The following is a 23194-nucleotide window of genomic DNA, read 5'->3' on the forward strand; positions in this document are numbered from 1 at the left end:
AAACACCAATGCCATGACCTTTCCTGCTGATGGAACCGACTTTGTCTTCTTTGGTGCTGAACAACCAGCTTCTGTCCACTGTTTTGACTGCTGTTTGGATTCTGGTTTGTAATGGTGAATCCAAGTCTCATCCACAGTAACAAATTGACACACAAAATTAGTTTTATTCTTGTTAACACGCTCCAAGCACTGTTCAGAGATTTTCATGCGAGTGCATTTTTGATCTGCTGTGAGCAAGCGTGGCACCCATCTTGCACAAAGCTTTTTCATTTGCAATTCTTCATGCAAAATACATCTTGCACGTTCTCTTGAAATGCCTATAATCTCAGGAATTTCACGCACCTTGACTCACCAGTCATCCAATACCAAATTGTGCACTTGATCAATGATTTCTGGTGTTGTTACACTTTTTGGATGTCCTTCATGAGAATCATCTTCAAGGCTGGTACGGTCATGTTTAAACTCGGCAGTCCATTGCTTAATTGTTGAAAACGAAGGAGAAGAGTGCCCATAAACTTTTATGAACTTCAAAGAATTTCTTATGCCATTAAACCTTTTTTTGCAAAGAATTTTATAACTGCACAATATCAATTTTATCTTTTTATCTACACTTTTGCTTCAGACAGCTGTATAAAACAAACTACTCTTGATAAATGACTTGCAATTTCCCATGGATGCTTATGACAGATGTACCAAGTTAGAAAAAAAAAAAATCTTGACAATAGCGTTGCCATCTATGGTCGAGGCCGAGAACTTTTCAGACCACCCTCGTACTGCAGGCACAGGAATTATGAATGTCTAAGGTAGCATATTAATTTGATCACCCAGTGTGAAACCACTGTCCTGCTTACTAGAAGCCTTTGAAAAAAGAGCAGGTTTCCTGATCCAATTCTGCCTCTCACTATGCATTCTCTCCCCACCCAGTTTTTTTAAACCACTCCCAAATGCAACTGACTGCAAGGCCTATAGCAAATAAGTGCCGTGTGCGTGTGCGTGTGAGAGGGGGGGGGGGCAGAGGTCAAGAAAAAAAAGTAATCTGTTGATATTCTATTGAAGAGCTGATGGGTACAGTCCTTCGGAACACAGAGAAGGCTGTTCAAAGAATTGAGATGCATGGAATGAAAGATGAGTGGGAGTTAGGTTTGGTAAGTCAGCAATTCAACTGTAATAGATGGGCAGCTATTGCTCATGTTATTGTAGATTTAACACTTTAACACAAACTGAGGAGTATGATGAATGCCAGTTCTACTAAACTGCACATGTGGAAATATCTATAGAAGACACACAGAAGTCTGTCTATGAGACATTGCTTGGAGGTCTGTGAAAGAGGAATCAAATGGCAAACTGCTCTCTTTTGGACAGTATCAAGAATTTTTTTAGAGGTTTCTGGTGCTCCAACCCCCAAATGTGAGAGCAATATTCCTAGATCAGGCAGATTTAGGATTTATATGGAATAAGTAAATGAAAAGTAACATCTTGAGTGAAAAAGAATACCAAGTTTTTTGGTAGTGAAAGATGCTATAGAAGTCTAAGTGTTTGTGCCAGGAAAGGCTAAGGATCAGTCAAAGAAGAGAAAACTATCCTTGAATACAAAAAGCAACCATTATTAAAGATAAAGGAAGGTCTCCCCCTGACCAAGAAAAGACAAAAGATGATTTTTTTTGTCTTTTTTCTTTGAAATCTTCAAGATGATTTTGAAGCTTGAGGAATGATCTTGATAACTGTCACTGCAAGGTTTACTAATTGAGTAAGAGGAATGGAGAGAGAGAGAGATGGAGACAGGATAGGAGATATTAGAGCCCTGAAGATGACCTGCATAAAACAGGAAAATATGGAGACTACCTTCCATCATTACATGCAATGAACAGCCTGAAAGAAAACTGGCAATCTAATTATAAAGGATGAAAGGTAGACTATAAGATAGCAATTTGCTGAGAAGCCCTCAATGCCAAAACCCTATAAAATGTCTTTGATATGGCAACTATAACTGACCATATAGATTTTTCTAAACCTTTCCATGAGATGTCCCAAGGCAGGTGATGTAAACAGGAAGAATATAGTGCTTTTTTAACTGGCAGAATCCATATTAGTCACTGATTAGATGACAGTTCTCTAAGTGTTGAAGATGACTGTTAATCTTCTTCTTCTGCAGCTTCTCCCACTTAAGTGGGGTCACTGTTGATGATGAGTCTCCTCCACATCCTCCTATCTTGGGCTGTCACCACATCCAAGTTCTTCATCCTCAAGTCCTCTTCTACCAGCTCCCTCCATCTCTTCTTTGGCCGCCCACGCTTCCTCCTTCCTTGCACATCCATTTGCATGACCCTTCTTCCCACATATTCGTCCTCCCTCCTCATCACATGACCAAACCATCTCAACCTTGCCTCCTGTATCTTCACTCCTAAGTTCGTAAGTGAAGCTGACTGTTAATGACTTTCTAAATTACTTCAGAAGCATCCAGATGAGAGCAACTGCTGGAAATCTTTTTATAGAATCAGATGTATATAAATAGCTTCCATCAGCTTTGCATCATTGGCAAACAGTTGTATACTGGCAGTTAAGCCTGTCCCAATATCATTAACATATATTAAACAATAATAGCCATAAAACAGATCTCTGCCACGATCTGCTAGTGACCTTCCTCTTTTGGAATATCGCTCCCTCACACAACCTGCTGACTGATACCTATCCAACAGCATATCGCACTATACTGATATACTGCAATAAACGAATAATTAATATGCAAACACACCCTTGATTCAATGTATAACTTTCAATCCTCCTCCTTCCATTTTTGTCCTCTCCCCCCCAACACACAATCTTCCTCCCATAACTTCAAATCCTTGTCTATCTTCTTTCATAACTTTCATCAAACCTTATTCCATCCCTGTTCATTTATTTTAACTCCACTCCCACACATTTAGCATGATTGACAGCAGTAAAGTTAAGGTCTTAACTACTTAGATTTCTTTGTTCTTTAAAGCTGAATTAAATTTTGCAAATCAGGCCAATTAATTCTTGTATCTTCATTAACAAATACTATTTAAAACAATTATAGGTCAAACAACTTTTTTTTTAAACAAAAGAGCCCTATAAATTTAAAAACCCATGAACTTATTCAAATAATCAGGTGTGTATGTGTCATTGACTTATGTGGAAAGATAGTGACCTAAACAAGGCAGCAATATTCTGACATTTTACTTTGCTATACTGCAAAATTCTCATTTATATTTTTAGATACCCTGCATGATATTCAAAATCAAATAACTTTCAATTCTTTCTAAAAGATGGAGTTATCTATTTTAACATTTTCTTAAAAATACTATATTAAGAAAGAGAATGAAAAAAGTGTTTGTGTTTTCATACCTCATGATCTGAACTATAACCATATTTTGCCATTATACTGCCACTTAGAGACCACAAAAATGGAATACCTCCATATATAAGGATGAACTAAAAATAAAGAAATACATTTTTTACTAAGTAATTTAAGGATATTACAACGTCACTAGGATATATATTAAAATAAATTTTAATATACTTCAATATTTCGGCAACGTCATGTTGCCATTTTCAAGAAACTTGAGAACAAGACACGTACACGCAGGCACAACAAACAGTAAATGAGGAAGAAGCAGGAAGCTATTATTTCTCCTAAAGTCCTGATGGTGCCCCCCTTAGGGGGCACCATCAGGTATTTATTTCTATTAAATAATAGAAATAAATAATGTTGGTATTCTTGGGCGATTGGGCTGAAGGTCTTCTGATGTAGGTTTCCCAAATTTGAGGCAGTCTCATGCAGCCAAATTTGTTGAGGTTCGGATTGTTTCTTAGGGCTGAAGCTGATTCCATGAAAAGCCTTTCATACTTGTATTTACTACGGTGTATTATCGTGGCTTTCTTCCACCATATTCTATGGCAGGTATCCAGTGCATGGTCAGCAAGACCAGAGTGGCTGTACTGCTGAAACCGGATGTAGTCCTTGTGTTCTGAAATTCTGATATTGGCTGTCCTGCCTGTTTGGCCAAAGTAGGACAGCTTACAGCTGCAAGGGACCTGGTATACACCAGGTAGGTCTGGGGGGGGGGGGGGTCTTTAGTAGAGCGGATAAGGGATGCCAATTTTTTTATATGGTCTGTAACAAGAGTTAAGTCATGTTTTTTTTAGGATTTTTGTAATTTTTTCCGAGGTGCCTCAGATATAGGGTATGGTGATGGATTTAGAATAATCATTGTTGTTGTTGGGGGGGGTTACTGGTTTCAATATTTTTGGGGTTTTTTTTGGGGGGGGGGGTAGCCACTGGCTGAGAAAGTGTTGAGAATGTGGTTTAGTTCTGTGGTTTAGGGCATTGTCATTTGAACAGATAAGTTTAGCCCTGTTGTGTAGTGTCTTAATGACTCCATATTGTTACGAGGAGGGATGGTGGGATTGTTGGTGAATGTATCTGTCTGTATGGGTGGGTTTTCTATAGACTGAGAAAACCAAAGTTCCATCAAGCTAGCGGGTGACTAGTGTGTATAAGAAAGGAAAGCAGTTTTTTTTCTTCTTCCAGGGTGAATTTGATTCTGGGTTGTTGGTTGTTTATATGTGTTAGGAAGAAGAGAAGTGCATCGGAGCCATGTGGCCAAATAGCGAACACATCATCAACATAGCAAAGCCAAATGGTTGGTTTTTGTGGGGCAGAGTTTAAAGCTTTCTCTTCAAAAGTCTCCATATAAAAGTTGGCCAAGGGTGGGGAGAGTGGAGAACCCATGGCTGTCCCCTCTATTTGTTTGTAGAATTTTCCTTGCCAAACAAAATAGCCCAAGTTCATTGTGAACTGAAAAAGGGCTGTGATATCGGGAGGAAATTTAGCTTGGATTAGCACTAAGGATTCTTTGAGTGGGACATTTGTGAATAAGGAGGAGACATCAAAACTGACCATTATGTCAATGTGCTTGAGTGTGAAGTGGGCTGAGTTTTTTTTTTTTTTTTTTTTTTTTTTTTTTTTTTTTTTTTTTTTTTTTTTTATGTGTGAAGTGTGTTGCCAAAGAAATAAATTTGCTTCATAAATATGTGAAACTAGGATTAACATTCGCTACATAATGCTACATAAATATTCCATTCCAGCATGTTTATTACAAAAAGGATTATAACTTTAAAGGGATAGTGTACTATGAATTACAAAATAAACTACAGCTTAAAAATGTCTTCTTGCAGTGCTGACTACAAGTATTATTACAAATGCAGTATAACTGACTTCAAAATAGCACGTAAAAAAAAACTACTGTATTTAATGGCAATGACTTGATTTCAATGCAGACCATTAATCCAGATTTTTTTTTTCTTTGTTACATTCCACACTAACTTTCACATTTTGTAATCTAAAAAAGATCTATATACCGGATAGACTAAGAGATCACCACAAGGGCACCTTAGTTCACAAGAAATAATACAATAATGACTAGTTTTTGTAGAAATTTTGTACAAATCTTATTTTACATTTTCTGAACATGGATATAATATATGTAGAGATATTTCCAACATGTGGTAATAAACCTGAATCTTTGTATTATGGTCACATCATGTAGGAAAATTTTTCTTCATATCAAATATTGCATAATCTTTTCTCGCTGTATCTGCTAAGAATGATGATTAATTCTTCCTTTTTCTTTATGTTAATCTGTAGTAAGGTTCATGTATCTCAGGATCATACCAACTCCAATTTGCTAGATAAAGTAGCAATATGTGGTATGAAGGTAGCAACCTGTGTATGTACAGTCTTCCATCAAATGCTTAAGGAAATGCTATATGCACTCAATTCAGCACAATGAGAAATAAGTTTTTATTGTTATCATTGAAAAACAGAAAAAACTAAATAATGTTCTCTTTGGTTTATATCAAGGGAAACCTTTTACAGAGAAATTGTAGAAATTTCAAAACCGACATTCAACTTTATATGTAATTATAATGTCCTCCACATCTATTCTAGGACAGCCACTAGTCTTTTAAAAGAAATAAGCAATGAAATTTGTTGCTTGGTCCTTTTAAAAGCCAAGAAAATAGACCAAATTTTTAGATCAAAAACTGATGAAGTTATATACAAATTTTAAACTGGTAGAAAGAACTTTCAATATGTTAAAAATGCAACAATTATATAGTGCAAATGGGGCATTATATCGAGGAATATATTTGATTTGTTAGATAACAGAATTGAAGTACAAGAATATGGTTTGATATTAAATCAGATATGACACAAGGGTGCACATTATCTCCACTGTTCTTGATCATCTCTATGGATCATCATGAAGGAAAGTGGCATTAAACCTAATATCAAAAGATAATGTTGAGATCAACATTATCTCAGCTCATTACTTTAAGCAGATAATGTATATCTGAATAAATCCAGTATAAGTCTGAAGAATTCCCTAACTAAATTGAATAACTGCTGCAATAAATTTGATATGAAAATCAGCAATAAAAAGACACTATGAAAATAGGCAAGAACTTTAAAAACATCAACTGCATTCTGAATGGAGAGCTGAGTAAGTAAAGTATTTCAGGTATTTAAGCACAATTTTTAGTGAAGATAATAAATTATAGAAACAGAGTAAATAGAATTAGCAAAGCTGGTATGGTAGGAAGCCAAATGAATAGACTTATATGGAATAAGAGAAATTAGTCAAAACACTAAATTAGCTATATACAAGACAGCATTCAAAACCAATTTTAACTTATGATCAAGATCTGGATTAGAAATACAACACTTGATTTAAAGAACTGGAGGACTACAGATATGAGAGTTCTGAGAAAGATTAAGGAAGGGAACAGATGGCATAGAAAGAATCACATTAAAAACAAGGATATTGAAAAGAACTATATATTAACATTCAGAAATGTATGAGCAGAACTAATCTCAGGTAGTATGGTCACTTAACAGAATGGGAGAAGAAAGATTAGGCAAAACAGGTGTTTGTACCAGGATAGCAACGAAGAGATCCAGAGAGAGAGAGAGAGAGATCAAGATTTAGGTGGACTGATACAGTAAGAAGTGCCATAGAAGACTGAATTATAAGATTTGATAATATCAGTCCTGACAGAGTAATATGGAAGAAAATTGTGGATAAGAAGTTAGTAATAACAAACCTTTCATGTAGTACTATCATAGTATTCTATACACCCCTTGACAATATATATCAAGAAATTGATGAAATAAAAATATGAAAATTTGTATAAAATAATTAATATGCTGCTTTGAACAAACATTAAAAAAGGTCAATTATATAGAACAAACTGTTCAAAACTTGAAGCTATTCATAACTAATTACTTAATTCCTATTATTTTATCAAGAGAACAGTTCATTAAAAAAACAGCTGCTTCAAAGCAATAATTTTATTTGTTATTATTATGTGACACCTCCAGGGAGTCCTAAGACTCATCAAGGGAGAGTGTGCCAACAGCATCGAATGATTGATCTCCGTCCAACTACTAACCGCTCTCAAACTTGCTTAAGCTATTAGTAGTAGAGGCTCTACCAATCAACCAACCTTTGCTGGCAAATTTGGACGGGGATCAATCGTTCAATGCTGTTGGCACACTCTCCCTCGATGAGTCTTAGGACTCCCTGGAGGTGTCACATAATAATACAATTCAAATTTTATTAATAAATATTTTAAAAATTAAATTCATGGTTTACTACTCACTGTTTGTAAAATTTGTTCCCACAGGTTTGAAAAGAAACCAAATGCACTCTTGTCCAAATGATAAGCTCTAGCTTTGCTATAAGTCTCTTGGTCCATTACTCCTGCTAGTTCTGGAGGAACTGATGGTGTTCTCTTAGCTATTTTGTGCTTTAAATAAAAGAAATGAAGATTACTGATGCATTTTTAGTTCTGTGAGATCAAGAGCAAAAGATGAAATTTTCAAAAATCACATATAGGTAAAATAAATAAATAAAAACTAAACACTAAGAAAATTATACATGGAAAACAAAATATATGCTTCCCCTCATTACGGGCGACTCTAGGGAGTCCTTAAACTCATCGAGGGAGGCCCTAAACATCATGTCCACACAACTATACGACATTCTCACAGTATCTATCATACCTTGCCTTGAACTCACTCACCGTCATAGCACCCACAACAGACTCTGGCAGCTTATTCCACTCATTTACCACTCTAAAAGTAAAGAACCCAGCTCTAGCACCGTCACTAACCACACTCTTGTCCAGCTTCCATAGATGTCCCCTAGTCCTCCAACCACCACCAGTCCTGATCTCAAAAATATCCTCTGAATTAATCCTATAGAAACCCTTCAGCAATTTGAATGTCTCAATCATATCTCCTTTTTTCCTCCTATCAACCAATTTCTGCAACCCACAAATCTTCAACCTGTTCTCATAAGGTTCATTCCATAGACCTGCTATTATCTTGGTCACTCGCCTATGGATCATCTCAACCTCCCCTCCCCATCAAGAAGAAACCTAGGTGACCAAATCTGGGCACAGTAGTCGAGATGAGGTCTTATCAAGGCTCGGTACAGAGGAACAGTAACTTGGTTGTCTCTGCTCATCAAAGTATTCTTCAGCAACCAAGTGATTTGATGAGCTGATTTAGCTACTTTTGCAATGTGTCCCCTAAACTTCATCTCCCTATCCACCAACACTCCCAAGTCCCAGGCCTCATCAATCTCCTGGAGTACAGTTCCACCAATGTGGTATACTGCTGCTAATCTTTTCACCCCAAAATGCATAACCTTACATTTTGTCACATTAAATTGACATCCATTCTCCTTAGCCCAGAACTCCAATCTATCCAAGTCGTCCTGCAAGATTTTGACATCTTCTGCATTCACTATTGCCCTACCCAACTTTGCATCATCAGCGAACAAATGAACTGTTCCTCTTAGATCCTTCCCTATAACAAATTAATGAACAAATTAAACAGAGTGGTCCAAGAACAGAACCCTGCAGCATACCACTAGTCACAGGCTGTCTTTTGAACTCTACTCCTGAATAAACTACTCTTTGATATCTCTCCATCAACCACCCACCTATCCATCTCACCAACCCTACATCCATTCCCATATGTTGTAGTTTACAGATTAGAATTCCATGTGGTATCCTGTCAAATGCCTTTGCCAGGTCCAGCAGTATCACTGTAAACCCATTATCCTTATCCAGTTCAGCCATCACCGTATTATAAAACTTGAGCAAGTTACTGAGGCATGATCTGCCCTTCACAAAGCCTTGCTGTCCCCTGTACAGTATCTCATTTTCATCAATCCATTCCTGTATTTTTCCCTTGACTACTTTCTCCAAGACATTGACAAAGACACCTGATATGCTGATCGGTCGGTAATTTGCAACCGTAGTCTTGGATCCTCCCTTATGCAGTAGAACCATTTTCCCCTCTTTCCACACCTTCGGGACTAAACCAGACCCGAGACTCAGATTAAACAACATGGTCAAGGGCACTGATAATTCTTTAGCCGCTTCACGCAAGACCCGTGCCGGTATACCATCCAATCCCACAGATGTATCCACATTAAGGTTCTGTAATAGACTATTCACCTCCACTTCATTCATCACAATTCCCGTATAAACTAATGGTTCCTTCATTTTTTCAATGTTACCACCTGGATGATATACTTTTGCAAAGTGCTCACTCAGTAACTCCACTATATCAATTGATTCAGTGACATCGTTACCATCGTCATTCCTTAAAATCATTTTGCCATGTACAGTTTTTTCCTTGCCTTGCAGCATATTGAAAGAACTGTTTGGGATTCTCTTTATCTTGCATAGCTAGTTTCCTTTCATGATCCGCTTTTGCTTTTTTTTTTTACCACACTCATTACCTTTCTGGCCTGCACTTTATACCGTTCGTGTGCCTGCAGGTCACCCCTTTCTTTAAATTCCCTCCACAGTTGTTTCTTTTTTTGCAGCTCAGGCTTAATGGTGTTATCCATCCATTTAACCCCTACTTGTTTTACTATTCGGACCCTAGGTATACAATCAGCCATAACCTCCTGTAAATGCTCCTTGACCACTTCCCATGCTCTATCGACATCCAGCCCTTGCAGTTGTACATGCCATAGCACTGATCCAAGCAATCTCCTAAGCTTGTCATACTTGTCAGCACAGTAATTCCACATATACCCTGTCTTAATCGAAAATTCCACACCTTTACCCACCTCCCAGGTCAAGACCTTATGATCACTCTCACCAATAGGTGGCAACATGGTCATATTCATTACAGTCAAATTCTCAGATGCTATTACCAGGTCAAGCACTCTCACACCCCTAGTATTTTCAATTACATGCTGTCTCAGATAGTTATCCCTTAATAACTGAATAAAATCCATTTCCTTCCTCACATGTGTCCTCTCCCCCTTCCACTCATTTCATCAATTTGTTTATGCATACTATCTCCACCATCTATTCCATCACCTGGTCTATAGCAGCACCCAACTGTATATTTTATTCTGCCAGTCTCAATCTCACACCAAATAGCCTCAAATGAGCTCTTGTCACTATCCTGCGATACAACTTCAATTCTCCTTGGTTGTAGTTCATCAGCTATCAACAATAACACTTACATCCTTAAATTTCGCACCCAGTAAGTATGATTTAGTTAAACTCCCAACTATCACTCCTCTTAATAACGAGTCACTATACACTCTTTCCTTCATTTCAGAAACTCTCCCACTCTTACGCGTATTTTTCCTTTCAAACACTTATTTATTTATGTTAGCCGAATCACTCTGGAAAGAGTTTTGCAGGTGCTCTAATTGCCACTGCACATTTTGTATCGCTGCGTGCAGTCTAGCGATCTCACTTCCTACAAATAATTCCTCATTTTTTTTTTTATCATTTAAACCATTTTCTCTCTCTCTGTATAATTGCTTTCACTCTTTCTTTGATCACCACTCTCTTTGCCATCTTGTACATCGCAATTCTCTATCATGCCACTATTTTCACTCACATTCTGGCTTTCTTCAACCATAACCGTCTCACAACCTGACACATACTTCAACTCCTCACTTTGCTTACACTTTCTGCACATTCTCCCACCACTATCACTTTCAATCCAAATTCCAGCCTCATTTGGGAATGCATACATCCCACACACACATCAGATTGGACAAACTCTCTCACATTACAATTTTTGAACAAAGGCGTTGTATTTTTGGATGCCATTATCTTACGTCGCATTGGTGCCATGTGCTAATCTATGAAACGGATCGTTAAAATACTAAATTAAATAAAACGGAATTCACACCAAAATCACACAGACACAACAAGCTACCAAAATTAGACAATATTACGTTATGATTTAAACCTATATTCTAATTTTCAATCAAAATTATACTTTACTTTCGGGAGCTCTCTCAGCTCTCTCTACTTATATACACTTTTTTTTATACTAATCTCATGCATAAGCATTTACAGAGTTTAGATTTCGTTGAAGTAGCAGGACTCATTAACTTCATGTTTGAGACAATGACAACATATAGTGTGTCCACACTTCCAATAATCTACATCTAGGTTTTACATTAATTCTGGCTCCAAATAAAGTGTCCAATCTTGCCTCTATTGGATTAGTTGACATTCAACTTCATTTTATAGAAACATGCTATAGGGAGATGATCAAGCATCTGTTTCTTGTTTCATACTACCTGAGTTTCCTACATCCGGTCAAATTACTAAAGAAACAGTACAAGACATGGAACCCGGCATTCCATTCTTATACAAAGAGCCTCCTGTTTCACCTTTTGCTGATCATCCTCAACATCAAGATAATAGTTCTATGATGATATATAAGAATGCATCTGGGGTGCTGCTAATAAGGGGAAAACTAGCTGTCAGTGAGCAGTACTCAACTATAAGGTTTGATTGTTTGCTTACGAAGAGTTGCATGAGTTAGTTCATCATTCTTGGAAGTCCTTCACAACATCAGTGTGAGGGCTGTTATAGTTATAACACAAAATCAATCTGAATCATTACGTGAAGGTGCATGAGAATACAAGATGAGTCTTTGTATCAGATTTATGAACAGGATATTTCTCTTGACAATTTGCACTTTGAAATATCTTCAGGGTTGAAAACAAAATTTCCTTCACCTTCTGGATTCAGTTCAATTCAGGAAATTAGACAACAATAACCTTGCCTCAAAAAGGCTTCTGGAAGGAATCTGCACCAATCAGCTGTTCATTTAGTACTAATTAATTCTCAAACTTTTGTTGTAGATCTGAAGGTCACGTGAGAATGGCCTGCCAGTGCTTTCTGAGGAGCTGGGGGGGGGGGGGAAGAGAAGAGGTCAGAAAAGAGGTGAAATGCATGAGAGCTGAGTTGATAGCAAATGAAGTTAAGGATGCTTCAGATAAGATTATCTGACACAAGAACAAGAGTGGAAGTGAGAGAGAGAAAAAAAAGAGAGTCAAGTCAAGAGAATGATAGAGAAAGGGGACAATTACATGGAATAAGAAGCTGAGAGAATGAAAGAACAAGGGGAAAATAAGATTTTTCAAAAGAGTGCAAGTAAGGGAAAGAAGGATGAATGGACATGATGCATGATCAATGCAAGGGAAAAGAAGTGAGGCAGAGAGAGAGAGAGAAGAAAACAGTCCCACATACAAACTTGCTTAACATTTAACTAAATTACTGGCCAATCTCACAAATAATTTGTGAGAGACATAATGATTAGTTAAGTTCAGACAATGATTAGTTTTGATATCATTTCACCATTTACAAATGTACTGTTAACTGAAACTCTTGATTTACTAAAGTCACATTTATCCCTGATATATTTGAACTACTTAAATTTACAGTACATGCAGGTTATCTTACATGGAAAGGAAAGATATACAAACTAGATGGGACAGCAATGGGCTCCCTCCTCCTTTAGCCAATTTCTACATAGAACACTTGGAAAAGCTAACTATGAATACAGCCACTCACACTATTTGGCCACATGGTCCAGACACATTAGATACATTTTTAGTACATTTAAATAGCCAACACCTTAAAATCCACTTCACAATGGAACAGGAAGCTAACGACTGTCTGCCCTTCCTGGATACACTAATCACAAGGATTCCAAATGGTTCCTTATCACCCACACAGGGAGATATTTGCACAGTCACACCATCATTCAGCTCAACAGTATGGTATCCCAAAAAAGCTATTTGTTCCAATAACAATGCTCTTACCTGAATGCACTCACATCACACCTTCTTAGCCAATGGCAATAATCTCCATAGGACAGAAAAAATACTAAATGCTCCCCGAAAATCCCCTCCATTGCCTACCACACAAGACTGCAGTAAAAAAACTGCTACCATCCCATACATTCAAATCATCCCATATATTCTGAAAAGATATCTAGAGTTCTCAATAAATAAATTTCAGCTATGGACTGTATTTTTTTTTTTTATGTTGGGCCCTTACACGAGAGGTTGGCTGATCAACCTAGAGCATATTAGTACTGTATATGGGTAGTGGGTTGGGAAAGGAGAAACTTGTTTACATTTGTCAGGGGGAAGACTGTTCCACAGTAGTAGGGATGAAGGAGGAGGAACTTGTTCTGTGGGCTTCAAGGTGTACTGTGAAAGGATATTGAGCAGCAGCTTAGATGTTCCAATAGGCTTCATTACAGAGTGGGAGAATTATTGATGCTGTTTCAGATGAACATGTCCCATGGAAATATTTATAGAATATACAAATTGCAGAGACCAAACGTCTATGTGAAAGTGAAGGAAGCGAATTGGTAAGAGATGGGTCATTTATCAGTCTAATTGTTCTCCTCTGTATTGAGTCTAGCATTTTGAGGGAGCTTTTTGGAGCCCCACTCCATATGTGAGAGCAGTATTCGAGAGCTTGGCGGATTTGTGACTTGTAAAGTGTTAACAGCTGTTTAGAGGTGAAGTAACGTCTTGAGCGAAAGAGAAATACTAGTTTTTTGGAAGCTGAGGATGCAATGCTTGTGTCTTGAACGAGTTTATGCCAGGATAATTCTGAGAAGAGAAATCTCATCTTATCTGGGAATTTGAGTGTTATTAAAAAATAATACTGGGGGAAAATGGTTGTTTTTTTTTGCGAGAAATAAGACAGAACTGGGTTTTACTAGCGTTGAAGTTGATGAGGTTATCTGAGTCCCGTTGGAGGATGGCTTGGAGATCAGAATTAAGGGCAGTGGTGGTTGACGCTCTGTGGGTTGAGATGAGTTGTGTAAAGTAGGATTTGTAAAATGAAAGGGAAGAGTGCTATGTGCTCATCTGCAAAACTGTGTATTGGGTTAGAGGTCAACTGAAGTAGGTCATTGATATATAGAAGGAAGAGGGTTGGTCCAGTCTCCCACAAGGTTTGGTTCTCTCACCTTGTGGGACCATAACATTAGTTGGATGGTGAGAGGACAGGGAACCGTTTACCATCACATATAATGTGTGCCCAAACAGAAAGCTGGCAATCCATCTGCAGAAGTCCTGAGCAGTCCAAATGATAGGAGTTTCCTTAATAAGCCTTTGTGCCAGACCCTGTCAAAGGCTTTAGAGATATCAAGTGCAACCACTTGGGATTTGCAAAAATTTCTCCATGGCATTTGTCCAGAGATTGGTGATATATGAGAGAAGATCTCCTGTTGATCGGCATCGACAGAATCTGTTCTGGTGTTTGCTTAATAGATGGGTACCTTCAAGGTAGAGTAGGAGTTGAGAATTGATGGTTTTCTCCATCACAGATAGGACTGAGGTGAGTAAGATAGGGCAGTAGTTAGATAGCAATTTTTCAACCTTTTTAGGAATGGGTTGAATATAGGCCAATTTCCAGGCTTTGGGATATATATACCAGTGGAGTAAGAGATATGTACAGATGGCATAGGATAGGAGTTAGTTCTGGTGCATAGACCATCAGGACCAGGAGACTTTTTGTGTCAAATTTAGACAACAAGTTTAAACTCATTCTGGCAAAAGGATACAGGGGGAATTGGGCAGTTGGATTGACTGGAGGGCATTTGCCATTGTCAGTTATGTGTGCCTTGAAGGCAAAGTGTGAAGCCAGGAGATTAGCTTTTTCTGTGTGATGTTGCAATTGAGCCATCTGGGTATGATAGGGGTGGGAATAGTGCAGGGAAAAAGTTACGACCAATTGCTTTGGGAAGAGATCAAAAGGCATGGCTGCCATTTGGACAGGCTGCAAGTTTCCTGCTTTTTGCCTGTCCAAATTCTGTTTTGGAAGAATTGATAATTTTCTTGCATCTGTTTCGGGCTTCAGTATAGGCTTCAATGCCTATACTGAAGGTTGATGGAATTCTTGATTTGAGCCAGTTGTGGTATACCTGATTTTTCATTTGTACAGCCTTGGCACATCATTTGGGGAACCAGAGTTTAGATAGAAGACAGCAATTCAGAGTAGTGTAGGGAATGTATGTTTTCATGCCAGTGAGAATTACTTTGGTGATACATTCAGTGCATATGTTTGGATTGGAAGACCGGAAACAATAGTCCAACCATGGGAATGAAGCACAGTAGTCTCGGAGGCTGTCTCATTTGGCTCTGTTATAATGCCAAACTACTCTTGTGTGGGAGTGACTATGTAAGCGTTGTTGCATGGGAGGAAGAGATGAGCACTAGGGTGTGGTCAGAATTACCCAAGGGGCTCAACTACATTCACTGCATATTTGGAAGGGTCATTAATAAGGAAGAGATCTAGGGTATTTGGGGAGTGGTTCGGATTATCTGGTATTCTGTTCGGCTTGTGAACAATTTGTGTAAGGTCATTAGTGATATCAAATGTTTCAGCATCTCTGCCTGCACAATCCATACAACTGGAAGGGGAAAGCCAATTGGTGTTATGGACATTAAAATCACCTAGGAGGATGATTTCACTGTTAAGAGAGTGGGACTGGGGAAAATCAACTTTTAAAGAGAGGAAATTAAAGAGCTCAGAGTGGTTGGTGGTATTAAGAGAGCGATAGAGGCAGCAAATGAATTTAACTGAGTAGGGAAGGGATTAAATTTAAAACCGTATGTCAAATTGGCAATCCTCATCCATTCACTTAAGGAAAAATCTCTTCTTTATCACATTCAGGAGTTTATGAAGTGCCCTGTTCTTGTGACCAGGTTTACTATGGACAGATATGAAAAACGTCTTAGTGTTAGATTAAACAATAAAAAGGAACATATTATTATTACATGTGACACCTACAAGGACTAATCACAGGAGTGCACTCCACTCTACTCTGCACATCTCTAGCACTTAGATGTCTCTACTTACGCACGATGACACTACTATTACAACCTATCGAAGGTTAGGACATTCCAAAAATGAGAACAGAACAGTGTTACTAGGGAGGATGGAAGTGCTTGTCACAGCAATAAGAAGTAACATGGAAAAGCTTAAGCAAGAGTCAATGAAAATGAAGAGTCGGGTTAAATGTATGGAGGAGGATATTGAGCAATTAAAGAACAAAATAACTAATGTAAATGTCAAGGAAGTTAATAAAATGCAGGTATCTAAAGATAATAGAGTTGCTTTCTATGGTAACTCAATCATTAAAGATGTAGTAAAAAATAAGTGCATACAACATGTTTTATAGGTGGTACAATAAAACAATCAGATGCTTTGCATAGGAAGGAAGGAATAGGCATCAGAATTAGTGGTAGTGGCATGAACATGAGACAAAGAATGTGGAAAGGTATTTGATTGTTGCAGGAGGTGAAGAATAATAGCGTCATTGGAAAAGTGGTTGGTTTGTTGTCCAGATATGACAGTAGTGAACTGAGAAGGAGAGCAGTGATACTCAATGATAAGATGGCTGAATTATGTCAGGCAGAGAGTATTCAATTTGTGAACATATGGAATCAATTCAAAGGAAAGTTGGAATGATTCAAAGTCGATGGAATGTATTTGAGTGAGTTTGGTGTTGGTCATATAGAGCAATTGTTGTTTACTAAGAGTACACAGGGTTCATATGAAATTAGTACTGCCAAGAGTCAGAGAGACGTTGAGAAGAAGGTTGTGAAGGAAAAGAAGAGGATGGATACCAAGGTGAGGAAGTGATTATAGTGGGCGAGTGATGCAGCATAAAATGGTGGGGATGATAAGAACATGAATGAGAATGAAAATCAGTCAGGATCGGGGAAACAGGGATGGTCAAAACAAAGAGAGAAGTGCACTGTAGCAGAGAAAGTAAAGAGTGATTGTGTTGTTGGGATGGCCTCAAAGAGAGTGGAGAATTGTTACGCTTGTATAATAATCTATGGAGTATCAGAAACAAAGGGACTAAGTTTGTAGCATTGAATAAATCAGTAAGCGCAAAAATAATTGGCATATGTGAAACTTGGTGGACTCAGGATGATATACTCAGGACTTGAAATGGTAAGATACAGAATTTTCTTAAAGGATATGAAAAAGAGAGGAGGGAGAGTATTGTTAATGGTAGCAGAGGAATTGTGTCCTTCAAGAGTGGAAGTGGAAAACAGTAGTGCAAGTGAAAATTTTGAAGTTGTTTGGTGTGAAGTTGAGATCAACAGAATAGTATATCTAATAGGATGTTGTTATAGATCTGGAATGTGGAGAGTACTGATTATGAAATGTTTACACAAATTAGTTGTGTAAACATTTAATGTTCACACAACTAATTTGTGTAAACATTAAATGTTTACACAAATGTAAACATTTAATTTTATGTTTAATAAAATTAAATTTAATTTAATTTAATTAATTTTAAATTTTATGAGAGATGTTAATTATAGGAATGTGAATTGAAAAGAAGAGAGAGTGCATAAAAAAGGAGAGTGAATTTGTTCGAGTTTCTGCAGGATAACTATCTAAAGCAACATGTGAAAGAAGCAATATGAGGTTTATCAGTGTCAGATTTAGTGATATCCTCACAGGATGTAGTTGTGAATGAGGTATCAATACTGCCACCTGTTGGTGAAAGTAATCATGAGGTATTGGTTTGGAAAGTAGTCAAAGAGGAAAAAGTTATCAAGAAGGCCTATATAAGGAACTATAAGGTGAGTGAATATGAGAAGCTTCATAGTCAACTAGCATCAATACATGGAGTTGAGTTGTGCAGAAAAGATGTTGACAGTGCATGGGAAATAACGCAGTATCTAATACAATCAGTGCACAACTGCATACCAAGAATTAAGTGAATAAATAGAGGAGTGAGATGGATGATGACTAAATCAAGCAATCGGTGTTACAAAAGAAGTTATGGAGGAAATACAAGACAGTCTGCAGTGAAGAGATGCATGAAGAATATATACACTGACAGTCAGAAAAGTGACAGGAATAGTTGAAAAAAAGAGAGAGAGAGAGAGATTGGCCAGTCAGCTCAAAACTTATGAAAGGAAATTTTACTACAACATGGCAAGCAAGAAGAAAAATAATTATGGCAGGTCGACACTGGTGGATAGTTATGGTAGCAGAGTAACCATAACAAAATAAAGTGGAATTATTTAATGAACACTTCATCGTGGTATATCATTGGTGTATGTATGATATATCATCTGCTTATGCTTTATGATAAGGTAACAAATGCATTGAATAAGGGATAATCACATTTAGTGATATTCTTGGATTCTATCAAACACTTTTGCAAAGTCTGCCACATAAGTTGGTGTACAAACCACAGAGGATAGGAATATAGGATAGGTATATTGGTTAGATGGATCATAGATTGGCTCTCTGAACCATACCAGCAAGTTGTGTAGGAGCAAAGGAAAGTGAACAATGGCATGCCTCAGGTTTCTGTTTTTGGGCCTCTACTGTTTCACTTATTTGTTAATGATATGTCATGTGAACTGGTTGGGGATCTTCAAATGTTTGCCAATGATGCAAAGTTACGTAGAATTATCACTAGTATTGCTGATGTTAATTCTCATTAGAAAGATTTGAATAGACCTTTAGCTTGGAGAAATGAGTGGGGTTGTAGTTTTAATATTAATAAATGCAAGGTGTTACGCTTTGTGATACAGAGATCTAAGGCTGCATAATGTATTGATAAAGCTGTACTTCATGAATTATAGGATGAGATTCGGTATCTTGGAGTGATGGTTGACAGTGGACTGAAGTTCTGAGGGCACATTGCAAGTGTTGCAAAGATCTCGCATCATATTACAGCTATTATAAAAAGTACATTGACATCAGGAGCACATATATATATATTCAGTATGTGCTTGGTGTGTGTGGTGCACACCAATGGAATAGTAATATCACTGATGTTATATTTTTGCATTTATTCCTATTAGTCTCCCCTAATTGTTTCCTGGCTTCACATGATTCCTAAAATTAAACACTATATACTAATGCTTCATGAAGAGGACACTTTTTGATGTGCAAAAAGTGCACCACTTTCGCATTAATAGCCCAGGTGTGTGGTCACAAATACGAACACCTTTCAGCACTTTGAACAGACATACAGATGGTGCAGTGGGTCAAATTCTTAGCATTCTAGTAGTTTTAAGCCACCCAGTAGGTGAGGCAAGGCACTGAAACAATAGCACCCAGAAGTCAGTGGCTGCGATTGGTTTGTGTCAACCAATCCAACTGAACATTGTTGTTTGTCATGAGTTGTGTTTTTGTTTTCTGAATTTCATCTCTTTTACATGTATGAAGTGTGAATTGACGAGTTTAGGACACCAATATAGACAAGTTTTTAATATATAATTTTCTATAAATAATTCATATTTTTTTTGCCCATATTTACAATGGAAATCAGTGTTGATGATCTACTGAATGTCCCATTGTAAATATGGGCAAGCAATGCCACGTACTGACAGGTAGGAATAAGAAGGTGCTGATGTCTATATAAGGCATTGGTCAGACTACATATGGACTATTGTGCTCAGATTTGGTAACTTGGTTTTCATTTTGATGTAGAAACACTAGAGGGTCCACCACCTCCTTTCCACCAATCTTTAGTGGAAACACTAAAGGAGTTATACAGAAAGAATAAATACAGAAGGAATTATAAAAAGAATGAATGTTAAGATGGAAAGAACAAGGGGTCATCCATGGAAGCTGTAAAAAGATGTAGTGAAGAAGGGTGTGAGGAGAAGATTTTTTGCATGGAGAGTCAGTCATTAGTGAGTGGAATGCATTACCAGAGTCCATTGTGAATGCAGGTAGAGTAAATAACTTCAAAATATCATTATGATAAACATGTTCGTTGAGTGAACCTCCCACAATAAGTCTGACTCCATGGAGGTTACAAAATAATATTCGTGACGTGTAGGGCATAATCAAGAACTGGGAAAGAAGGAACATATTGATATTTTTCTTGAAAAGCTGGAAGTCATGGTTTTGAGTAACACTTCATGAAGATGGCTGTTCCAGAGAGAGCACAGCAAATGAAACAGAAGAGGAAGAAGAGAAGCAGGTTTGGTTAATTTGAACTGTAAAGGAGATGTTATCTATCATTCCTGCTCGTGTTCTAACAGGTCCAACAGAAAATGTAGGAATGACATGTCTATGCATATCAGTACGAGAAAGACAGAAGTGAAACAAACTGTGGGAGAGTTACTATAGTGAATCAGTTGTGGTTATGTCTGTTAAATTTTTTCTGGCCATTTTGTCTTTATGGGATGAAAAACCAACCACCTTGATATGGGACTGGCTACTCACCTGAATTTAGTTTGGTTAAGGGTTTAGTGAAACAAGGATAGCTAATGACATACTGTGCCAATACAGTTCACAGCAGTATGCAAGATAATAATTACTTAATAAATAAAGCAACAGCATAGGCAAATATAGAAAAAGAGTATAAAAAAGCAAGTGTAAAGAAGGGCATTAAAAACAGATAAAAACAACCAAGTATCAATAGCATATATGCAATAATTATGTTCTATAAATAAAAATATACACAATATGTACATGATCTAATATTAGGTGCTTCTATAGTAAATTGGAAGAACAGAGGAACATCGTGTCCTTCAATTGGAAAAGACCTTGGTTTGATTCTCGTGTGATGAAGGGAATTCTTATATTGGCTTTTTTTCAATTGAAGGTGAGTTAGCCGATCTCATATGGAGGTAGCAGGAATTTTTGTCCCAGAAACTGAAGTTTTTCATCCCGCCTACAGACAAATCAGCCTTCAGAACACATGCAATTTACAGACAAAAAATACTGTTGGCGATGCTGGATGGTAGATGCCGTTGATGGTAGTAGTGTCATACTAGGAGAATTACGTAGTATTGGAGAGGGTCAGATGTATTTAGCAAAGTAGAGTTAACTGGTAATTAGTTTACGGAATTAACAACGCATATAAAGTATATTAATTAAAAGTAACTTTAATGAATAACTTCTATATTTCGGCAACGTCACATTGCCATCTTCAGGAACATAAAGATATGGTGTGTACGCAGGCACTAACACAAAGCAAATGAGGAAGAAAGCAGAAAGCAAAAGAAACAGAAGAAAAAAGAATTCGAAAAAATACTCACTTGAAAAAATACGAAAACCTGACAAAGAATTCTACTTCCTTACCACAGCCACCCCTCAACACTGTAGTTCAACCTCTCGTCGGCAGTTTTAAAGCCTGAAGCACTCACCGCACTTTCACGTGGTCACAATTTCGCCCTAGCTCCAAAAAGAATACCTGCCGAAGAAATCATGATCCAGATAGAACGTGGGATTCGCAACCTGCCTAACCATATCGCCAACAATGTTAGACTGGATGTAGTCAGTGTTCTCACTAAAGCCAAACCTCCAAAAACCAACTTATCTAAAAACGAATATGCAGCCCTACAAGAATTGAAAAACAACAAAAAAATAGTAATCACCAAGGCAGATAAGGGAAACGCCATTGTGGTGCTCAATCAAAAAGACTACAAAGGTAAGCTAACTGCTTTAGTACTAGACCGTATGACTTACCTCCCCATTGAATATAATCCGACCAGCTCTCAGATTAGAACTCTCCACAGACTCATTAAGAATGTCACTTCTTGGCCTGTGGAAGTCGCCAACAAACTAAAACCTTATAACTCTAGACCTCCCCGATTACATGGACTCCCAAAAATACATAAACAAAATGTGCCATTGCGTCTCATAGTGGATGGCATTGATTCCCCCACATATAAATTAGCCAAACATTTAGCCAAAATGCTCACACACTACACTGGCAACACACCATCACACATAAAAAACTCAGCCCACTTTAAAGCCAGTATAAAAAAACCTCACACTCCAACACACTGACATAATGGTCAGTTTTGACGTCTCCTCCCTATTCACTAATGTCCCACTCAAAGAAACCCTAGAGCTCATCCAAGCCAAGTTTCCTCCCGATATCTCAGCCCTATTTCAGTTCACAATGAACTCAGGCTATTTCGTTTGGCAAGGAAAGTTCTACAAACAGATAGAGGGGACAGCCATGGGTTCACCACTTTCCCCACCCTTGGCCAATTTCTTTATGGAGACATTTGAAGAGAAAGCCTTAAACTCTGCCCCACAAAAACCCACTATTTGGCTTCGTTATGTGGATGATGTTTTTGCTATTTGGCCACATGGCTCAGACACACTCCATTCCTTCCTAACACACTTAAACAACCAACACCCCAGAGTCCAGTTCACCTTAGAAAAAGAGGAAAACAAACCCTCCCTAGACACTTTAATCACCCGCCAGCTTGATGGATCTTTGGTTTTCTCTGTTCACAGAAAAACCCACCCATACTGGCAGATACATTCACCAGCAGTTACCCCCCCCCCACAACAATATGGGGTTATAAAAACACTATATAACAGGGCAAAATTAATCTGCTCAGATGACAAGGCCCTAACTACTGAACTAAACCACATCCTCAACACTTTCTAAGCCAATGGCTATAACCCCAAAAAAATCCAAAAAATACTAAAACCAGTAAACCACAATCCCCCCCCCCCCTCCACAATAAAGATTACACCAAGTCTATCACCATCCCCTACATCCAGGGCACCTCTGAGAAAATAACCAATATCCTCAAAAAAATATGACCTTACTTCCTGTTACAGACCATATAAAAAGTTGGCATCCCTTATCCGCTCTACCAAAGACCAACCACTTCCCCTAAACCTACCTGGTGTATACCAGGTCCCTTGCAGTTGCAAATTGTCCTACTTTGGCCAAACAGGCAGAACAACAAATATCAGGATTTCAGAACACCAAGACTACATCCAGTTTCACCAGTACAGCCGCTCTGGGCTGGCAGACCATGCCTTAGATACCCAC

At 37.8% G+C, this 23194-nt stretch overlaps 1 protein-coding gene across 1 annotated transcript in view; it reads right to left on the reverse strand.

The window, feature by feature from the left end:
* Positions 1 to 23194, reverse strand: part of LOC150096008 (CAAX prenyl protease 1 homolog) — a 132511-nt gene that overhangs the window by 87695 nt on the left and 21622 nt on the right. Inside the window, exons 2-3 of the mRNA XM_090408982.1 lie at positions 7684 to 7830; positions 3367 to 3453 (exon numbers count right to left, since the gene is read on the reverse strand). Of these exons, the coding sequence (XP_090265108.1) occupies positions 3367 to 3453; positions 7684 to 7830 (234 nt within the window). The remainder of the gene's footprint in view (positions 1 to 3366; positions 3454 to 7683; positions 7831 to 23194) is intronic.

The sequence above is a fragment of the Typopeltis vanoorti genome, chromosome 19 (assembly GCF_054136105.1).
Source record: "Typopeltis vanoorti isolate ZY-2024b chromosome 19, IOZ_Tvanoo_1.0, whole genome shotgun sequence".
NCBI lineage: Eukaryota > Metazoa > Arthropoda > Arachnida > Uropygi > Thelyphonidae > Typopeltis > Typopeltis vanoorti.